At 36.7% G+C, this 18,165-nt stretch overlaps 1 protein-coding gene across 1 annotated transcript in view; it reads right to left on the bottom strand.

Moving 5' to 3' along the window:
- The window catches only part of mmp17a (matrix metallopeptidase 17a), a 156,186-nt gene that overhangs the window by 72,789 nt on the left and 65,232 nt on the right, over window positions 1–18,165 (bottom strand). The window contains exon 2 of the mRNA XM_033976347.2: window positions 2,004–2,136. Coding sequence (XP_033832238.1) covers window positions 2,004–2,136 — 133 coding nt within the window. The remainder of the gene's footprint in view (window positions 1–2,003; window positions 2,137–18,165) is intronic.

The following is an 18,165-nucleotide window of genomic DNA, read 5'->3' as shown; positions in this document are numbered from 1 at the left end:
TTGAATATAACAGTTGTTTTAGTATGGAACTGTCAGCAACTTTAATAATTATCGTCATCGTTAATCACAATTATTTTGGCCATGATAATCGTGACAATTGACCAAATCTCTCTGTTTGCTCTACTTCCATTATAATACCATGTACCAACATGTACATTGTGGGACAACTTTATGAAGTAATTGTATATAAATGGAATGTAAATGTATGTCATTGTGTGTAGGTCACTACAGATGATTAACTGTGTGCAAAAATAAAATAAAACAACAATAATAAGGCCGTGAAGTCAAATGCCCAGGAAATTGAAAGCGTTTATCGGCCTAAACCTGAGTGAATGTCATCAATAATAATGAAGGAGTATTATTATGCATTGGAAACATGCTCACACGTATGACCTTTGGAATGGATTAATGAGCTCCGGCAGAAAGGTTAGTACATATTGATACCTTTCAGCTGATGTCATCAGCTTCTCTCTGGAGGGCTGAAGCTAACTAGAGGCACTGCTCTTACTCACATTAGACTTTAATCTGAGCTTTGTTTTTACATAATCTAAATTGTCGTAGTACATACATACAGAACTGACTGGAACTACAACAGCTACAACAACAGGTGAGCTGATTTGTGCTATTACAAAAGTCTCTCAAGCTAGTGTAAAGAATGATTGTTTCTGGTGTAAGCATCAAAGAGGGTCAGAAGAGTTTTACTGAGTTCCACACAGGTAAAGTGAACAATAAAGCAGCGGACTCTCAGGAAAGGATAGTAAAAGAGTCCTGAAATGTGCATGTTGACAGCTTTTATAGTGTCTCTCAATGTATGTGTGTGTGTGTGTGTGTGTGTGTGGGTGGGTGGGTGGGGGTGTGTGTGTGTGAGGCGGGTCCTCTTCTGATCTGCATCGTGTTACACATGAGCAAACTCTAAGCAAAGTCGAACAAGGTGAGTGTTTTACAACCCTCTCAGAGTGGAGGTCACACATTCCTGAGATATGTCTTTACCTAAATTGACCAGAGAATAGCTGTTTTCTTATTGTCCACACGTCCTTGTAAGCCTCTGCTCGTCTGCACGGCGTCTTCGTGATTCCCCATGCATTCCATATCCACTGGTGGGCACGTGTTATTTACCTTAGCATTAGTAAATCAAGATACCAGTTTGATGTAGTGCTGCACTGCTAGAAAATACCCTAAGTATAACTGCCCAACACCAGCTATAACTACCCAACTGTTTTTCAGTTGTTACTCTCACCTTTTTTGTGGAAAATCAAACTTCTAAATGGGACCATGCTCATATTGATTGACTAATGATTGATTGATTTTATATTTTTTCTTAAGTTTTCAGACCACCTAAGAACTTCTCAGGCTCAGTTTCCTAATGTGTACACTGTGTTAACATGGAAAGTGATGAACATTCCTCGATATGTTACATACACATACATACAGCACCCCCGATGTGACATCACTGCAAAGAATCAATAGGTTGCATTCATGTTTGAGAATGATGATGTTATAATCTCAGGTGGTGAGCAAGGGCCCATATAACTCCATGCTTTTGAAAGCAATATTCAAAATAGATATACACAAACATTGCCCTTTATAATTTTTTAATGGATTGGGTCCACATACCTGCTGGATTAATCTCACTTTCTAAATCTTTTTTGTTTATGCTGACAGAGAAGAACTTGAACTTTGTGTCAGTGTTTTAAATCACTAGGCCCAGTAAATACAGAGACATTAACCATAAACCATGTGAAACGGCAAATTCTACCATATAACTCTGACATGTCTCCAGCTCAGTTTGAATCTATATCTGTTCTAGAATGTTGTGATGCCATGTGAACCCAACCTATTGTTTATTTCTCCATTAATACTGAACACTTTCCCACACTGAAACAGGAACCAGGTCAGCAGGAGAATGACCCAAGCTGTGTTATTTAGCACAGTGTTAACTACGTTGGCTCTTTTTACATCACAAGACTTTAAACCACCTTTCAACAAACCACAGATCCACATACCTAACACTCCGGTCTCTTTGAGTCCGCCGAACTTCTGCATGGCTTTGATGGCCTTGGTGAGCGCCTCCTTGGTCTGGAGCTGTCCAGTTACAGGGTCAGGGGGCGGGAGGTAACCAAACTTACTCAGCCAGTCCTGGAGCAGAAAGAGGAGAGGCACAAGGAAGCGGTCAGGAGAAGTATTTTAATGACTCCAACTATTCTAAAGAAGCTAAGAAGGGTCGACACCTGTTCATGCTGACAGTAAAAGGCACAGGATTAAGAATGGCGCTTTCTTTTACTTACTGTTTTATAAAGCACCCCACTGACAATTTAAATAACAAGTACATTTCAAGCTGCCACATTTAGTGAGATATTTGACATTCAAATTTGAAGGGACAGGTTACAAAAGAAAAAAGTGGGTATGTTGGATTTAATTAGCTCCTGGTAAAATGGGGCCTGGTGGCATTCAACATTTTTTTATATATAATTTTTTTGTCTTAAAAGAAGATATGAAGACATGAATATATATAGGCCAAAGTTTTAACCATATTGTGGAAGATTATAGCCAATGGAACGTCATTTTACAGACAAGCAGAACGTCTTCCTCCAGGTTACACAAGGGTCAGGTTTGTGGAGATGCAAGCTCACTCAGAGTTAGTTTTTTCAGTGTAATAAACACAACCAACATGATAAAACATGTTTTTATTTTTGTCTGTTATTTTGTTGTTAAAGTTAGATAGCATATGTCTAAAGGTACACTGTGTAGGTTTTGTGGACCTACAAGTCTCCATGGAGATGTTGTGGCTTTGCATGAACTCTTCCACAGTATGGCATTAAAAACTTTTTTTTCTAGCATTCATCTAACTATAGGTGTGTTTTTATTGCTCAAAATAACTTGAAAAACATCTCCATGTAGACAAGCAGGTGATGCCACCAGGTCAGAATTACTGGTCAGATCTGAGGAGAACCAACCCTGCACACTTGAAATTTAACAGCCATCAAATCAATAACATCTGTAGCTTTTTACCACCTAAAAAACATTGCAAAAATCAAAGGTATACTGTCAAAACCAGACTTAGAGAGACTTATCCTGGCATTTTGTCTCCAGTAGGTTAGACTACTGTAAAGGCCTGTTCACTGGCCTCTCCCAACGTTGCATCATCAACACAGCTGCAGTACATCCAAAACGCTGCTGCTCGGGTCCTGACTAGAACCAGGAAGTACGAGCACATAAGTCCTGTGATCAGGTCTCTGCACTGGCTTCCTGTTGCCCAGAGAACAGACTTTAAAGCAGCTCTGCTTGTGTACAAGTCTCTGCATGACCTAACACCAAAGAACATTTCTGACATGTTAGTGCCATATGAACCATCTCACACTCTGAGGACTTCTCCTCCTGCTGGTGCCCACAGTCTAAAGAGTAAACATTGAGAATTTGTGTTTCAGTTTTATGCAGCTAACACATGGAACAGTCTTCCTGAAGATGTGAGACAGGCCTCTACTATGACAATGTTTAAATCTGGGCTCAAAACAGTTGTTTAGCTGTACACATGACTGAACGCTTTTTAGTCTGCACTCTTCTCTTTTAATGTTAAACTTATGATGTTTATTTCGGATTTAAAGTCTTTCTTATTCTGTAAAGCACTTTGAATTACTTTACGTATGTATGAATTGTGCTATACAAATAAACTTGCCTTGCCTCACAGTAAGAATGCAGGTTTTTCAAGGTCCTGTGAACGGTAAAACCAAAATTGAAGAGCGGGAGAACAGGAGAGGATGAAAAGGCGGATGGTTTTGCTGCTGCAACTCAAAAAGAGTCAAATGTGAACTGTACAAAGTTTCAATCTTGATATTTGTTTCGGAAGTTAATTTATGTGAACATGGTAAATAAAGAGCTTCTGATACAGCCATAAGAAAAGCTGATGTTGCAGTAACTACAAATATAATAAATAGGTCTTATTCACAAAAGGCATATCATCTTTATTAACTAACCAGGACAAATTAGGTGTTCAATGCTCAGCCCGATTCCATACCCAGTGCTGCAGGTCTGATGCCCTCCCATTGTGTAAACTCTGTTAATACATGCTGCTAATTGCCGCAATAAATCAAAATGTCACAGCACAATATTTACATGACACATTCACTGTAGTCTGATTAAGTGGCACAATTAGTTTCACATAAATATACAGTATTTTACATTCAACTATATTCTGTGGCAAGAGGGCCCAAGGACTTCTTTACATTTTAGTTTTTCACATTTGAGATTGTGAGTATCTGAAGCCAGTGGCATTTCCTGGCAATGCTCTTCATCCACCACTAGCGGCCTACATCCAAAATGGTACTGCTTTTTCAATCAATAATAATAATACAACTAAAATAAAGATACATAACTGCATAAACACATACATTTATTTATTTTGTCTGCCTGTCCAAAGAAAATTGTAGGCCATATCACCCACATTTTTGCCTTTTCCTAACAGCAAAGTTATTAGGAATGTGATAAGAAAGTCTAATTAGTCTAATAACATTAAACTTCCAGACATTTTATTCATAGATATGAGATGAATACAATACTATCCAATGGTCTGATTAATTTCCATTTCATGTTAATTATCGCTGCCCTCAATTAGAGCCGAATCCGTTTTGTTCTGCTGCCCTTCATTCTTCATTCTGCCTATTCATCCCGAAAATGTCCTGAAAATGTCGGATTTTAATGAGTTTTTGATCAGCGTGCATTGGAAAAGACTGGCGGGAATCGATGTCCAGACACCTATTTCCTACTAACAATGCGAGTATATTTCCATAAGCCGAACAAGAACATTGATCTACAACGGACGCTTTTGATGGACAAGCATCTCAGGATTATTGAGCAAACACAATGCGGGACGATATTACACAGAAGATAGGCTGGGGATTTGAACAATAGCGCTCTTATGAAAGGAATAATAAGGAACATAGTAAAAGAAAAGAGGATCAAGGCCGAGAGTGTACCCAGAACAAGACGTGCTTAACCGAGGTCAAAGCACAATGCTCTCAATCTCACTGGGGACAGCTAGCGTACAGGAATTTGCTGTTGTTATGATGCGGTTGCACCTACAGAAATACTCGTAGTAGCATCCATTTACACTCACGTAAGAAGACCCCATATTACACAATTTTCTGATCTATGTTATACTGTTGTTTCCTCATAACAAATATACCGTTTTATTCACACGTTAAACACACAAACCCTGCATATTTAAGCTGAGTTCTTCTCTCAAACAAAAAACACTCTGTTCCACCTTGTGATGTCATGTGGTAATACAGGAAGCGCCCCACTGTGTTTTTAAACGCCATACATCTTCACTAGAATCATTTGGATCATTTCAGTCCTGGAATTGCCGATTTCTACTGAACTAAAGGTAAAAGTTAAAAGAACTGTTAACTTGAAAACTACAGCTTCATGACATCACAAGGAGGAACAGAGCATTTTGAGCTTTGGACATGTAGACAGACTAATAAAGGATTTACTGAAACATGTGCAATACAAAACACAACTCTAGGTATGTTTTTGATGAGGTAACATCTTTTAAAGAGTCAGAAGGGTCAATTTTGCATAATATAGGACCTTTAATGTTGTAATCTCCTTCAAAATAGATGAAAGCTATACTAATAATAAGTCAATCCTGCTCCAAACATTTTAAGTCATTTATTCATAAACAGACACCATGTTTTACTCTTCGTATTTTCAATCTCGGTGTCATGCATCGATAAACAGGAAACAGCTGTTGCTAACTTTGTTTTGCCGAGTATGTCGACGCAACAAGTCCACGTTGCCATCATTAGAAATACGGTGGTTTAAGAAGTCACCGTTTAGTAAGAATGTATTATTTTCTGTTTATATCTGCCTTTTGCTGTGCTTAGCTCCTCTTTTTCGCTCTAAACAGTCCAGGAGCCAAAAAGTACCGGAGCTCTTTGGAAGGTACGACAGACCCCCTCCAAAGGGCTTGTACGGTTCACTTTAGATAGTGGAAACTCTTTTGGATCGTACCAATGTGCGTCAAAGTGTACCAACATGGCTTTTGTATAATTCCAAACAGTGGTAAAAGACCGTCAGGTGAAAACATTTTATTACCACACAATCTCAAATGCAGGACAGTACAGGATTACTCAAAGCTGCGCATATCACAATACAAAAAATACAACATTTTATATAATATCTCCCCTTTAACAACCTATGACATATCTCCATGTTGCAAAAGAGCTATTTTATATCCACTTAATACAATTAAACCTTTCAAATGTATCTGAAATGTCACATGTTATGTTCAACTAAATGTACTGTAAATGTGCACTTTAGATGAACTTAAATTCAACTATTTGAATTTGTTTAAATCTTCGCTTTATGAACAAGATTTAAATGACGGTTGATTGTTCTTTAATGATCTAAATGCATCTTTCATAAGTCATAATAAACAGTTTTCCATAATCTAACACCATTAGCCACGTGGTATGAGCTTTAGGCAATGCTTATTTTTCCATATTACTTTTATGTGTTTAGCTCAATAGGCAGAGCAGTCCCCTGTGATTACAACTCTTACTCACTGGGATCTCTTCTGCTCTATAAATAAAAGTGAACACATTTTAGATATTAGCCTTTCAACTCCATCAACTGGACAATAGTTTTTGAGTGAAGAGGTTTCGCTGCTCATCCAAGCATCTTCTTCAGTTCTAGTCAGATTACTGGTGGACACTGCCTTAGATCTACCTGAACTGGAACTAATCTGGAACTAAACCTGGACTAGATCTGGACTAACCCAGGACTAGAACAGTACCAAACTAAGTCTTCATCAGGACTAAAATGGCCTCACACAAGATCAAACCAGGACAAGTGTGAAATCACCCATCCCTTTTCTACTGCTTTCATAACGTTGACTGATTCTAAAAATGGCTTCAATACAAGTATATATAAAAAAAATATATAAAATAAATCAGTGAATGACTTCCTGACACAGCAGCCACATAGAACATGCCAAGATCAGTGTGTTCAGAGCAGAGGCTTACATATGGGGCTGAAAAGGCATTCACTGCTCCCTATACTGCTCTGAGTGATATGTCAGCACACTCCACGCTTTGGCAGGACTCGCAAAAAAAAGTCAGGATATAAGCCAATATTGATTCCCGTTGTAAATTTCTATGTCACTTTTTGCTATCTGTGGAGAATTTAAAGCACAGCTAGAAAGACGAACAATTGCAACTGCGATACATTCAGATGGATGTTTCAAAACCCTCGGAATTACTTGGTTATGAAACATTTTAATAAAGTAGAAAAACTGTAATTCATTTAGAGTAGCTATATATCGTTTCCATGGCCAGTCACGGTTTGAAGTTTATTTGTGTATTTAGTTTGAATATCAACTAATAGATACAACTAGCGTTCAAGTCCATGGTTATGAATTTGTATCATACAGAAACATGTATGCAAAATTTCTTTATTCTTTATTTGATACCAAGGACTAAACGTGATACTCAATACCGATTCTGAAACCTGATGATAATAAAAAAATCAATCACTTATATTACCATGTGGTGTTATATCTGCGTAATCCCTCGTGAGCACAGATTCGCCGTGAGTTTGGAGCAGAGTTCATTCATTTTTCCCCCTTATCCTCCATCCTCTCCGGCACAGGGCTCGTAAACATAAATGGTGCGTGTACCGTGCTTTGGCCCACCTCCTCCAACTGGGCCAAAGTCCCAAAATAACCGTACATTGGCACAGTTTGATTGGGCTAGTGTACCCTAATATGCTTATTGGGATATTTTATGGAAGGTAAAATATTAACTCAATTAGTCAAAGTAAATAATTGATAGATTACTACTAAAATAATCAATTGCTGCAGTCCTAGTGTTGATTAATATCTGATTTTTGATACTTTTGACAACCCTAACACACACAACACGACAACTTGATCACTGAATAGTACATCTTACTTCTTATTTTTATTTACTTTTTTATAGATGTGTTTTTTATTTGACAATTCTCTTGCAGCTATTGCATTGTTAGAAATGTAATTATATTTTATAGAGAATATCTTCTTTCTGGCAACATTTTTTGAAGTAACTTTTATTTGACTCAACTTTATGTTAAAGCTGGATAAACACGCTCTCTAGTTTTGCTGAGAATCTCTTATTAAGTTGAGTGTCAGAGAGCAGATGGCCGGGACTCACTGTTCCTTAATCTGGTATTATTAAGAGACATATGCCGTATGTGTCTATGCGCCTAAGTCCAAAATGACAATCCAACAGTGGCCGTGGCAAATCATTGAAAGAGCTGCAAAACAGAAATGACACAAAAACATTGGTGACATTTTATAATAACTACCACTTGATAAGGCTTAATAAAGAAGACTTATGCATAATAAACTCATATTTTTAAGTAGGATTCAGGCTTGGTAACAACTTCATTAATACTCACCCCATAATACGACGATCACGATATCACATTTTTTAGTTATGATTATTGTGAACAAAAATATTGTGATTTTAAGCTTATTCATTAAAAAAATGAATCACTGACATAGTATTTTTCTTAATTTATACTACAGTCTATATCTTTTTCATAATAATACATGCATGTCTTGACATTACAATGAGTGAAATAATAGCTCTTAGTTCAATAACAATAATTATTTTTTAATATCCATATTTCTCCAATGTGCATATCTTACACGCGCACTTGACATGGCTTTGGTTCACAGTTTGATCACAGTTTACATCAAATGCCGCTCACTTAAAGCACTTCGGTTTTGTTTCATGAGTCTTTCTGGACCACTTTATACTGAGAATCAGATACTTCTTCACCTTCACTTGGACAAAGCGATGGATCATTACCTTGAAGATGTAGCTGGATCTCATGTTAGAGCCTTGAACCGCAACTTTACGACATCACAGGTTTTACGTAATGGATCCATTGGCTTTGGATATCCATTCGCTTTTACAACCTAGGATACCCGAGGATACCTGAAATGGTCCCACACCGCCGGATTGATTTGTTGAGTGGATGCAACTCCTGACTTTCATTTTAGTGGTGAGTGATATGCTGGGCTCACACACAAACGCATAGGCCTGTCACGATAACGAATTTTGAAGTTAAATATATTGCGGAAGTAAATACAGATGATAAACAATAATATTGAAACAAATTTATGCCACTGACATAATAAACCAAGAGGAGATTTAAACCACAAAAAACTTTTCTAAATCTACAATGCTGTTAAAAAAAATCATGAGCTGCAATAAATAAACAGCAGAATGAAACACTTTAGTACTAAGTTTGCATCTGTAATGAGTCATAAAAGTTATTCATTCAACCTTTTGCGGCTTTAAATCTTATCAGATTGCCAAAAAAATAACCGAAAAATTCCAAGTAGTGCAAAGAAAATGATGAAGATAAATATTGACCCCAAAAATATTGTTCCAACTTTTAAATATTGAAGGATAAGAAACATTTTGGGGTATACTGTAGGTTCATAAACTGCCACGATTAACCTGTCATAGCCATAAAAATTCCCAGTAATTGAAAAAAAATGTAAACTTGACATCTCTAGCCCATAACTGAATCATTCTTAATTAATTATTAGCTCATTATGACTTTCTTCATGCTTTACTAAGGCTGTAATAGTGTAGGTATGATAAAGGGTTAACAAAAAAACAAAAAACAAAAAACAAAAAAAACTCTTTCCAATAATCACCTAAAGTTGTACATTTCTCATTCCAACAAGGTCGTAAGAAAGTCATCAACAGTTTTTACCAGCCAGCGAAAAAGGTACAGACTTGCCCTCACTAAGTATAAGCAGTGCAGTTGGAGCTGTCCTGAAAACAAGGTTGTTAGCAGTAACTGAGCTGAGTGCAGGAGTCAGTGTGCTGGAAAAGCGTCTAACTTGGACAGCCAAATGGGCACTTTTAAAGAGCACAATGTAACCTCCATGGAAAAAGTACATCATCTAACCTGTGTTAAAAACAAAAAAACAAAGAAACTATACAATACACCAAGATACAGTGGCAAAAAAGTAAAAGTCACATAACACTGAATCATTAATGTTACCTTTTTACTCTTGTTAAAGTCATTCAACAGTTTACACAATCATAGCAAAAGACTCTATTCAACCGTTAATGGCCCTCCTATTGTTCTTTTTGTTTGCTTTGGGTCTGAGGATGGCGTCATAGATAGGATCGTTAAGGCTGAAACTGGAGACGACAGCTGTTTACAGTTTCAGTGTAGTTAGCCCCTCCTTTCAGATACATATAAGGCAGTGTCCAGCAGTAATCTGACCAGAACTGAGGAAGCGACTTGGATGAGCAGCGGAACGTCTTCACTCCTACAAAGATCTGTGCAGTTGACAAATTTAAACTTCGTCTTTTTCCTATGGATCAGACCTGGACGAGCAAGGGATTACACAGACATTTAAATAATAATAATATAGCTGTTTTTATATTTTACCTCCACTGCGATGAGAGTGTACTATTTGTTTACCTCAAGGCACACTTTAAACGACTGTATTTGTCGATATACTGCTGGCCAAAAGTCATTATTTTGAAAAGATGCCATTGAGGGATTCTAATGCAATAGCTACGTCCAAAGAATTATAGAGATTTAGAAAAGAAAATGTTATCTTAAATGCACTCGCGTATTTGTGGCAGTCAAATATTGTCAAGTGAACTTAGAGATGAACTACAAACACATCAGCCAAAGTGCCTTTTAGCAATATTCTCCGCCCACTCACTGACAGCACACTTGCCAATCAATGTTATTATTCAGAAATATGTGTTTTATACCAAAAACATTGACTTTGAAAAGGAAGTTTTATATATGCATGCTTTAAACGTAGCTGTAGGATTCTCAAAAATATATGCAGACAGATTTAGTATCAATACAGATATATGTTTTAATCAATATTAGAAAAATAATAATAATATATTTGACCTTTCTTGTGTACTTTTTAAAATGGCCTTGATCTATTCCATAGGCTCAAAACTAGTTTGAAACCACAATAATATTAAATAAACTGTTACCACTGTCAAAAAACATAACCATTTTTATACAACTATGATAATAAACCATATCAAGTATCAGGCCTTATTGGAAATGTAACTCAAAACTTTTGTCAAAAACACCAAAAAAACAGAAATTAAAATTTGTATGGAAACTAGATACTGATTTGAACAAGATGAAAAACTTTATAAACTTGATTGAGTTTTATCAGAACTAGTATGGTGACATAAAGACAGAAAAATGATACAATTGTCAAAAACAGAGGATTATATAACATTTTCATTGTGGAATAGAAACCAGTATATAATATCAAGCTTTATCCTAAGTATCAAAATTGAGGTTGAAATTTTAGAATCATGGTGATATATCGGTTCCAGTATCGGTATTGACTGGTATCGATTTTTTTTTTTTTTTTTGCTGCCACTGGCCCATTTTCTGTGTACTAACATCCAGTCCCAGTTTGTCCTCAGTCCATCAGGTTTACCTTTTTGAACAGACTAATGCATAAAATGGAAATAGTAGAGCGTTACATGGCTGCACATTTACACAAACATGTTACTTATGATTTTACTTCAAAGATAAATACAGTATGTTATTATTTTACAAGAGTGAGAAACGTATTTGTGATCATTACTTCAACTTAAGATACATTTGAGGACCTTGCTATAGATTTTAACAGCTACATGGGCAAATATCGGTTATCGGCCACAGGAGCAGGCCAAATATCAGATATGGGCATCGGCACACACCATAGACTGTATAAAGAAGTGGACTAAGTGAGTGCGAAATCACCTGTATCATTCAGCTCCAGTCAAATGAAGCTCGTCGATAGTTTCATATTTGGAATTCCAACAGCAAGTATCATAGCAACCAAAGAGCCAATCTGGAGCAAGGCTGTTGAAAGTAACATCCCTTCCTCCCTGCACCGCTAGTTTGGCACAGCTGTCAATCAAAACTGTTGCTAATGCTACCGGGAACAACCTTGGGGAAAGAAGGACCTGATTTGTCTGTTACTGATGTTCATATCTTGATTTACAGACATACTAGTGAAATAGGAATATGAGTTATAATGAGTTACGGAGAAAGGGGCAACAGTTTTTCAATAGAAACCCCATCCCTACTCTTGACTACCCTACTTTGCAGCATGTTTGTACCAATGTCAAAGTCACATCATTAATTGAGCCAGGAAAAGTTTGGAGCGTCACTGGTGTCCTTTATGCAAACGACCACAGCAGAGTCCAGGCCTCTGAAGAGCGGTGGGCAGCCGTGGTGAGTTATGACCGCAGACTTCTACACCAGAGATCCATAGCACTGGTTTAATTGTGAGTCAGCCACTGGACAACACTCCGTGGACCCTCACATCAAACAGTGGGCTGACTATAAAACAGATGGAGCGGTCAGTCGCAAAGGCATTCTACAGAGTTCTACAGTTCACACGAGAGATCACATATGGTGACGCTAACAGAGGGCAACACAATGATTTGGCAACTATAATGACGTTTTAAAGAGCCGTATGACAGGTTTTAATGGGAAATTATTACTCGGTTTGGTCTGGTGGCAACTGTGGTAAATGTTTATCAGAGTTTCACATCAGTTAAGTGGCAGTTTGGGGGAAAAAAAAGTCAAAAAGAAGAGTAAAAATACAAGAAGTAGCAGTGAGTTTTAAAAGGGAATACCAAAAAAATTGCATCCAAAATTCAAGGGCAATTTTAAACTTTAATTTTAATGAAATAAAGTTGTTGTGATTTATTTTTATCAGTTTAATCATCATTTTTTGGCCCCTGTTTGGTTGCTACTTATAGAATAACCTCTACGCATGTCATATCTGCTGCCCGTGTCCAGGAAACTGATAAACTTCACCAAAATATAAAAATAAAAATAAAAAATAAAGTACAAAAACATGGGAACAGACCAGCGGGGAAGAGGAGAGCTGCAAGATGCATCAAAGTCAAATCAAAATAGAATGTGAATGGTCAAAGTGACTAAATCACAAAACACTGCAATTATTAAGTAACATCATTTTATTTGCAAACAACAAACTAATCTAATTCCATTTTTGTCAGAAAAAGTTTATATTTTGCCAAAATGGTTTAACCGTCGTGGGGATACAAAGCGTCATGATTTAATGATGGGAATTGTTTTATGCTTAGCTGGGCACAACATTTGGGTAAAAAAAAAAAGTGTTTCTAGCAATCTAGTATCAACCAAGCAGAAGTAACTTTGATTGGAACTTTACGGCAACTCAGTAGCAGAGAAGTTTCCTTTCATTAAAATGTGTAAATGGACTTTTTTACCTCAACATATTTCCAACAAAACAAATATTTTTCAGAATTGTGATGAACTCGTTGCCAAAATACACACTTCTTCAATACTTTAGGAACATGTAAGTCTCGTCACTGGTGAATCTCCCGCTTTTCAAATGGGCGTGACTGACAGGTGGATTAGTGAATCAGGGACAGGCATGAGCGCACGTATTGGAAAAAAATAAAGGAAAGAAATATCACAGGGGGCTGAAAAACATGGTGGGTTTCTGCAGAATCAATAGGGGAAGCATTAAACTCTGTTAATCTGAGGTGAGGTAAATTTGATTTTATTTGTAAATCATAGGTGACTAATGAGCTCCTTTGTTTCACATGTGTCACTGAAATAAACAAATCTGATTGATCATGTTTGACCGGGTTTGAGAGGGAACAGACGTGGGGACCAGACTGATATCGATCTGTATAAAAAAATACAGAGATATCATTCTGGATTTACAAAGCAAGTAAACTGGTGAAAATTTAATGTAATGTTAAGGATGAAAAAAATAATAATAATAAAATAAAATAAAATAAAAATAAATGAATAATAATAAATAAATAAATAAACTTTTAAATAGTTTGGCTGATTTTGAGCAAAGGAAAAAAGACAAAATACAACAAAAAAAAAAAACACAAATCGAAAAACATGATGCACAAAGTGTTAAACAAGGCTGAAATAATTTAGCTCTAGAACTTTTATATACTGCCTGGCCAAAAAAAAAAAAAAAGTGGATTTAACTAAGCAAATAGGTATGAGCCTCCTCCAGTTGGTCCGGTCTAGGTTCAGCGAACAGTCTGTGCTCAAAAAATGAGGTCAGCTGACATATGAATATACTGAATGACCAGGTTATTCCATCAATGGATTTGTTCTTCCCTGATGGCACGGGCATATTCCAAGATGACAATGCCAGGATTCATCGGGCTCAAATTGTGATAGAGTGGTTCAGGGAGCATGAGACATCATTTTCACACATGGATTGTCCACCACAGAGTCCAGACCTTAACCCCATTGAGAATCTTTGGGATGTGCTGGAGAAGGCTCTGTGCAGCGGTCAGACTCTATCATCATCAGTGCAAGATCTTAATTAATGCAACACTGGATGGAAATAAATCTTGTGACATTGCAGAAGCGAAATCGAAACAATGCCACAGCAAACGCGTCCAACAAAACATTAGAGTGTGTGACCTTTTTTTTTGGTGGCGACTTTTTTTTGGCCAGGCAGTGTATATAACTCAAAATCTTTATGCACTGCTACAGGCCTAGAGTTATTGGTTACAGGATTATGTATATTTACATATTTAGGCCGAAGATTTGTAATCCTATTTGCAGATAAGACCTGTCCCCCCAGGAACCCCGTATTGGTAATAGGGGAAACTGAAACTGAAACAAATAGAAAGTCCTCACCTGAATCAAAACTGAAATCTTGCACCCTCTTGTTGTAAGGCATGTATTCGAACTAGAGTTGTCAAAAGAATCAAAATTCAAATACTAATCGATACTAAAACTACTATTGAAACTAGATACTAATTTCAGCAGGTAACAAAACTAAAAAAGTCACATTGACAGGACAGAAAGGAAACTTTCCTGAAGAGCTTTAGATTCTTGAGCTGTATCAGAACGAATATAAGACCACATAGACTAGTTTACGCCCATGGGCCACTATGTAACCTACCTGGACCACTGAGGGAGATACAGATATAACACCACATGGTAATATAAAAGAAAATACTATTATGAAATCATGTGTTTTTTTGTTTTTGTTTTATCATCGTTATATCGGCATTGGTATTGAGTATCAATGTATTCCTTAACATCCACATCAAGTAGTAACGAAAACTGACATAACTTCTATACAAAAAGTCATTATCTGGACCATCTTGTTGTGAGGTATGTATTCTAACCACTATACTACTGCTCCTGTGCCTCTATGAACAGTTTACTCAAAACTTTATCTGTCCTTGAATGCAGTAAAATAAATTCCCTTATTACTGGAGTCAAAATACAACTCTTCCTCACTCCATCCATCTTTTATTTGGCCTGGGAGACCTGACCACTCTGACCACGGAAGGACATCCAGAATTTTTAAGTCCGAAACGATAAACTTAATTATGAGGCTTGATTAAGAATGTGTCGCTGACAAAACAGCCTTATCTCTGAAGTGAGGGATGGTATAACAGATAAGATTTTGGGTCTGCTGAGGCAACATTGTGCATAATAGTGTCTGTTTAACCCGGGAAGGCTACTTTAAAATTACAGTTTGGACTTTTAAAACGCTTATAATTGGATACAAACTTGGCAACAAGGTCACAGAAATTATTCAATCAATTAATCTTATTTAACGGAGCTGCCATACAAAGGCACCTCAGGGCATTCAATGTTCCTACTTGAGCAACTTACTTACTAACTTAAATAGACCCTTCCAGGAGTGATGGAAAAAGCAATATTAACATTCTATCCCATTCCTTTTAATAGACAGCAAAGTAAAATCATTAATTTTGACATTTGAAGACAGCACAGTATGGCTGTTGTTTATATGTTTGCAGTGCTGGTATGTAACAAAGTAAACGTAGTAAAGTACTTAAGTATACATTTTAGGTATCTGTAGATTTTAAAGTGGGTACTTTTTACTTTTACCACATTTGAGAACAGGTATCTGTACTTTCTACTTCACTACATTTTTAACTGGACTGAAAAGTATAAGTATTTTTTCATTATTGTCTGAGATCTGCTGAAAAGGCTGAGGGGTTTATTTTTAACATGTTTGAGCAAAGAGAAGTATACAAGAAAAAATAGAAAAACAGCTAGGAATAAATAAACCAATTCAGCACAAATCTTTGTCAAATCATCACTACATTGGAACGTTTATTAGATCTCAAAATCTGCGCAAAATACTTTTACTTTTTACTATTTAAGTACATTTTCAAACAAGTGCTTTAATACTTTTGCTTAAGTAGATTTTTTTTCACGTGATACTTTTATTTTTACTTTGCTCTGATATCTGTACTTTTATTTAAGTGATAAATTTAAGTACTTCATCCACCACTGTATGTGTGTTACGTTTGTCAAAGAGTAATACTAGTCAGGGTCTAACTTCCAGCTCCAGTTTCTAAAGTTCACGGATTTGTGTTGATCAAATTAAGTTTTTTCATTGTTAGCATGTATGTTAATTTTGGAGATAGTCAATACCATTAGACAGACAATGCTACACACTAATGTTTTGTCATGTGGCTCAAATGTGGTTCACTTGTTGCCACGACTATTTTTTCATAGTTGGTGATGTCTGGAGGTAAACACTAACTCTCCAAAAAAAAAAAAAAAAGGTTTGTGCAGGCATTCGGCACTGGAAGGATCTATAATACTGCAGTGCTATTGTAACTCTATGGTAGCTTTAACACAACATTTTGGAACACATTACATTCATTCGACAAGACTTGAGTACGTTTTATCAGATATTTTGGATGAATGATCATATAATAGACGTTTTTGGGGCTAGCAGCGATGTTTGACATTGACAAAAAAGGATAATAATTGAATAGATTTCTATGGGACAAGAAACAGCTCTGAGAAATGACAAGCGGCCAAGGTCTACATCCCTCTAAATATTGCAGTGCATTACAATTCTACTTTATATGGAAATAGACTTGATCCAGTAAAGTCTGTTTTGGCCCCCATGAAGGAGAGGGAAGGTCCTTTCTGTCCAAAAAGTTTAAAGTGTAATATTTTCTTTTTTTCTGTGTGAAGCAGTCAGATATAGATGTCTCAACAAATGGAGAGCATGAGGATCTAGGAGGAATAATAGTGTTTCTGTCACTATGGTCAAGGTATTCCAGCACCAGCAACAAAGAAATAATTGCTTTGAATGATGAAATACACTAATTACATTTAAAGGACACATTCTTTTGAGCTTTTAACCATGTCGTACCATTATTCCCTCATCTAAAACACACCTGGAGTTGTATTTTCCTCCATTCAATCTTGTTTAATCAATTCTGTTCAGGAAGTCCCCACGTCTGAGAACACATGATTTCGAATTTTCCGTGATTGTTGCGTCACAGTCAAAAGTCTAGAAGTCTTCTCTGCTGTTTTTACCATAAATCAAATTGTGAGCATCTCTGTAGACAGATAGTGTTCATTACAACTCTGTGCTTGTGTTAGCATGTTGAAAATGACTGCTAACTCTCATGGTTCTTTGCTTATTCGATGTTAATTCCCTCATCTACAAGAACATCAGAGTCTACCATGTTCTTTGTCTATGATCTAATCTTAGTTTTTTAATTAACAATATACATTACATTCTCTAAAAACAGCATTCCGGGTGCAATCAAAAAATCAATAAAAAAGAAAGATATGATTGTGTTGATGAATTATGAAGTTTATGTAAAATATGCAGCAATTTACTTCCAATAAGTTATGCCAAAACTTCACCTAGTTCTTTCTTATAGACCCGATCTTGTGTTTCATCAGACATTACCATAAACTGTCCTTCTCAAACCTGCCAATGAATCCTGCCATTGCACCTGAGCGATTGTGTACTGAAACTTCATCACAGCTCAGTGTATTTTCCACCACACGCCAAGGTCACTGTTCTGCTCTGTCAAAAAGCACAAACTTTATCATCTATCTGGCTGTCAGGGCTGCTCACAGTTTGTGGAGGTGACTGGCTGCGACTACTGCCACTGTAGATGTTCTGAGCCAAAGGAAAGGAAAATAAAAATACAAATAAACAAAAGCACAAAGTCAACGCTTAACCCCAGGATACTGAATTCAGACGAGACGCAGAGGGAGACGCAGAGGCGAGGGAGGGAGAGGAAGCGGTCTCAGATGAGAGGAGTTGGTGAAGTTTTCTGATCCATC

The sequence above is a fragment of the Periophthalmus magnuspinnatus genome, chromosome 12 (genome assembly GCF_009829125.3).
Source record: "Periophthalmus magnuspinnatus isolate fPerMag1 chromosome 12, fPerMag1.2.pri, whole genome shotgun sequence".
Taxonomy (NCBI): Eukaryota; Metazoa; Chordata; class Actinopteri; order Gobiiformes; family Gobiidae; genus Periophthalmus; species Periophthalmus magnuspinnatus.
Note: the sequence above shows the minus strand (reverse complement) of the source record. Positions and strands in the feature narration are given on the sequence as shown.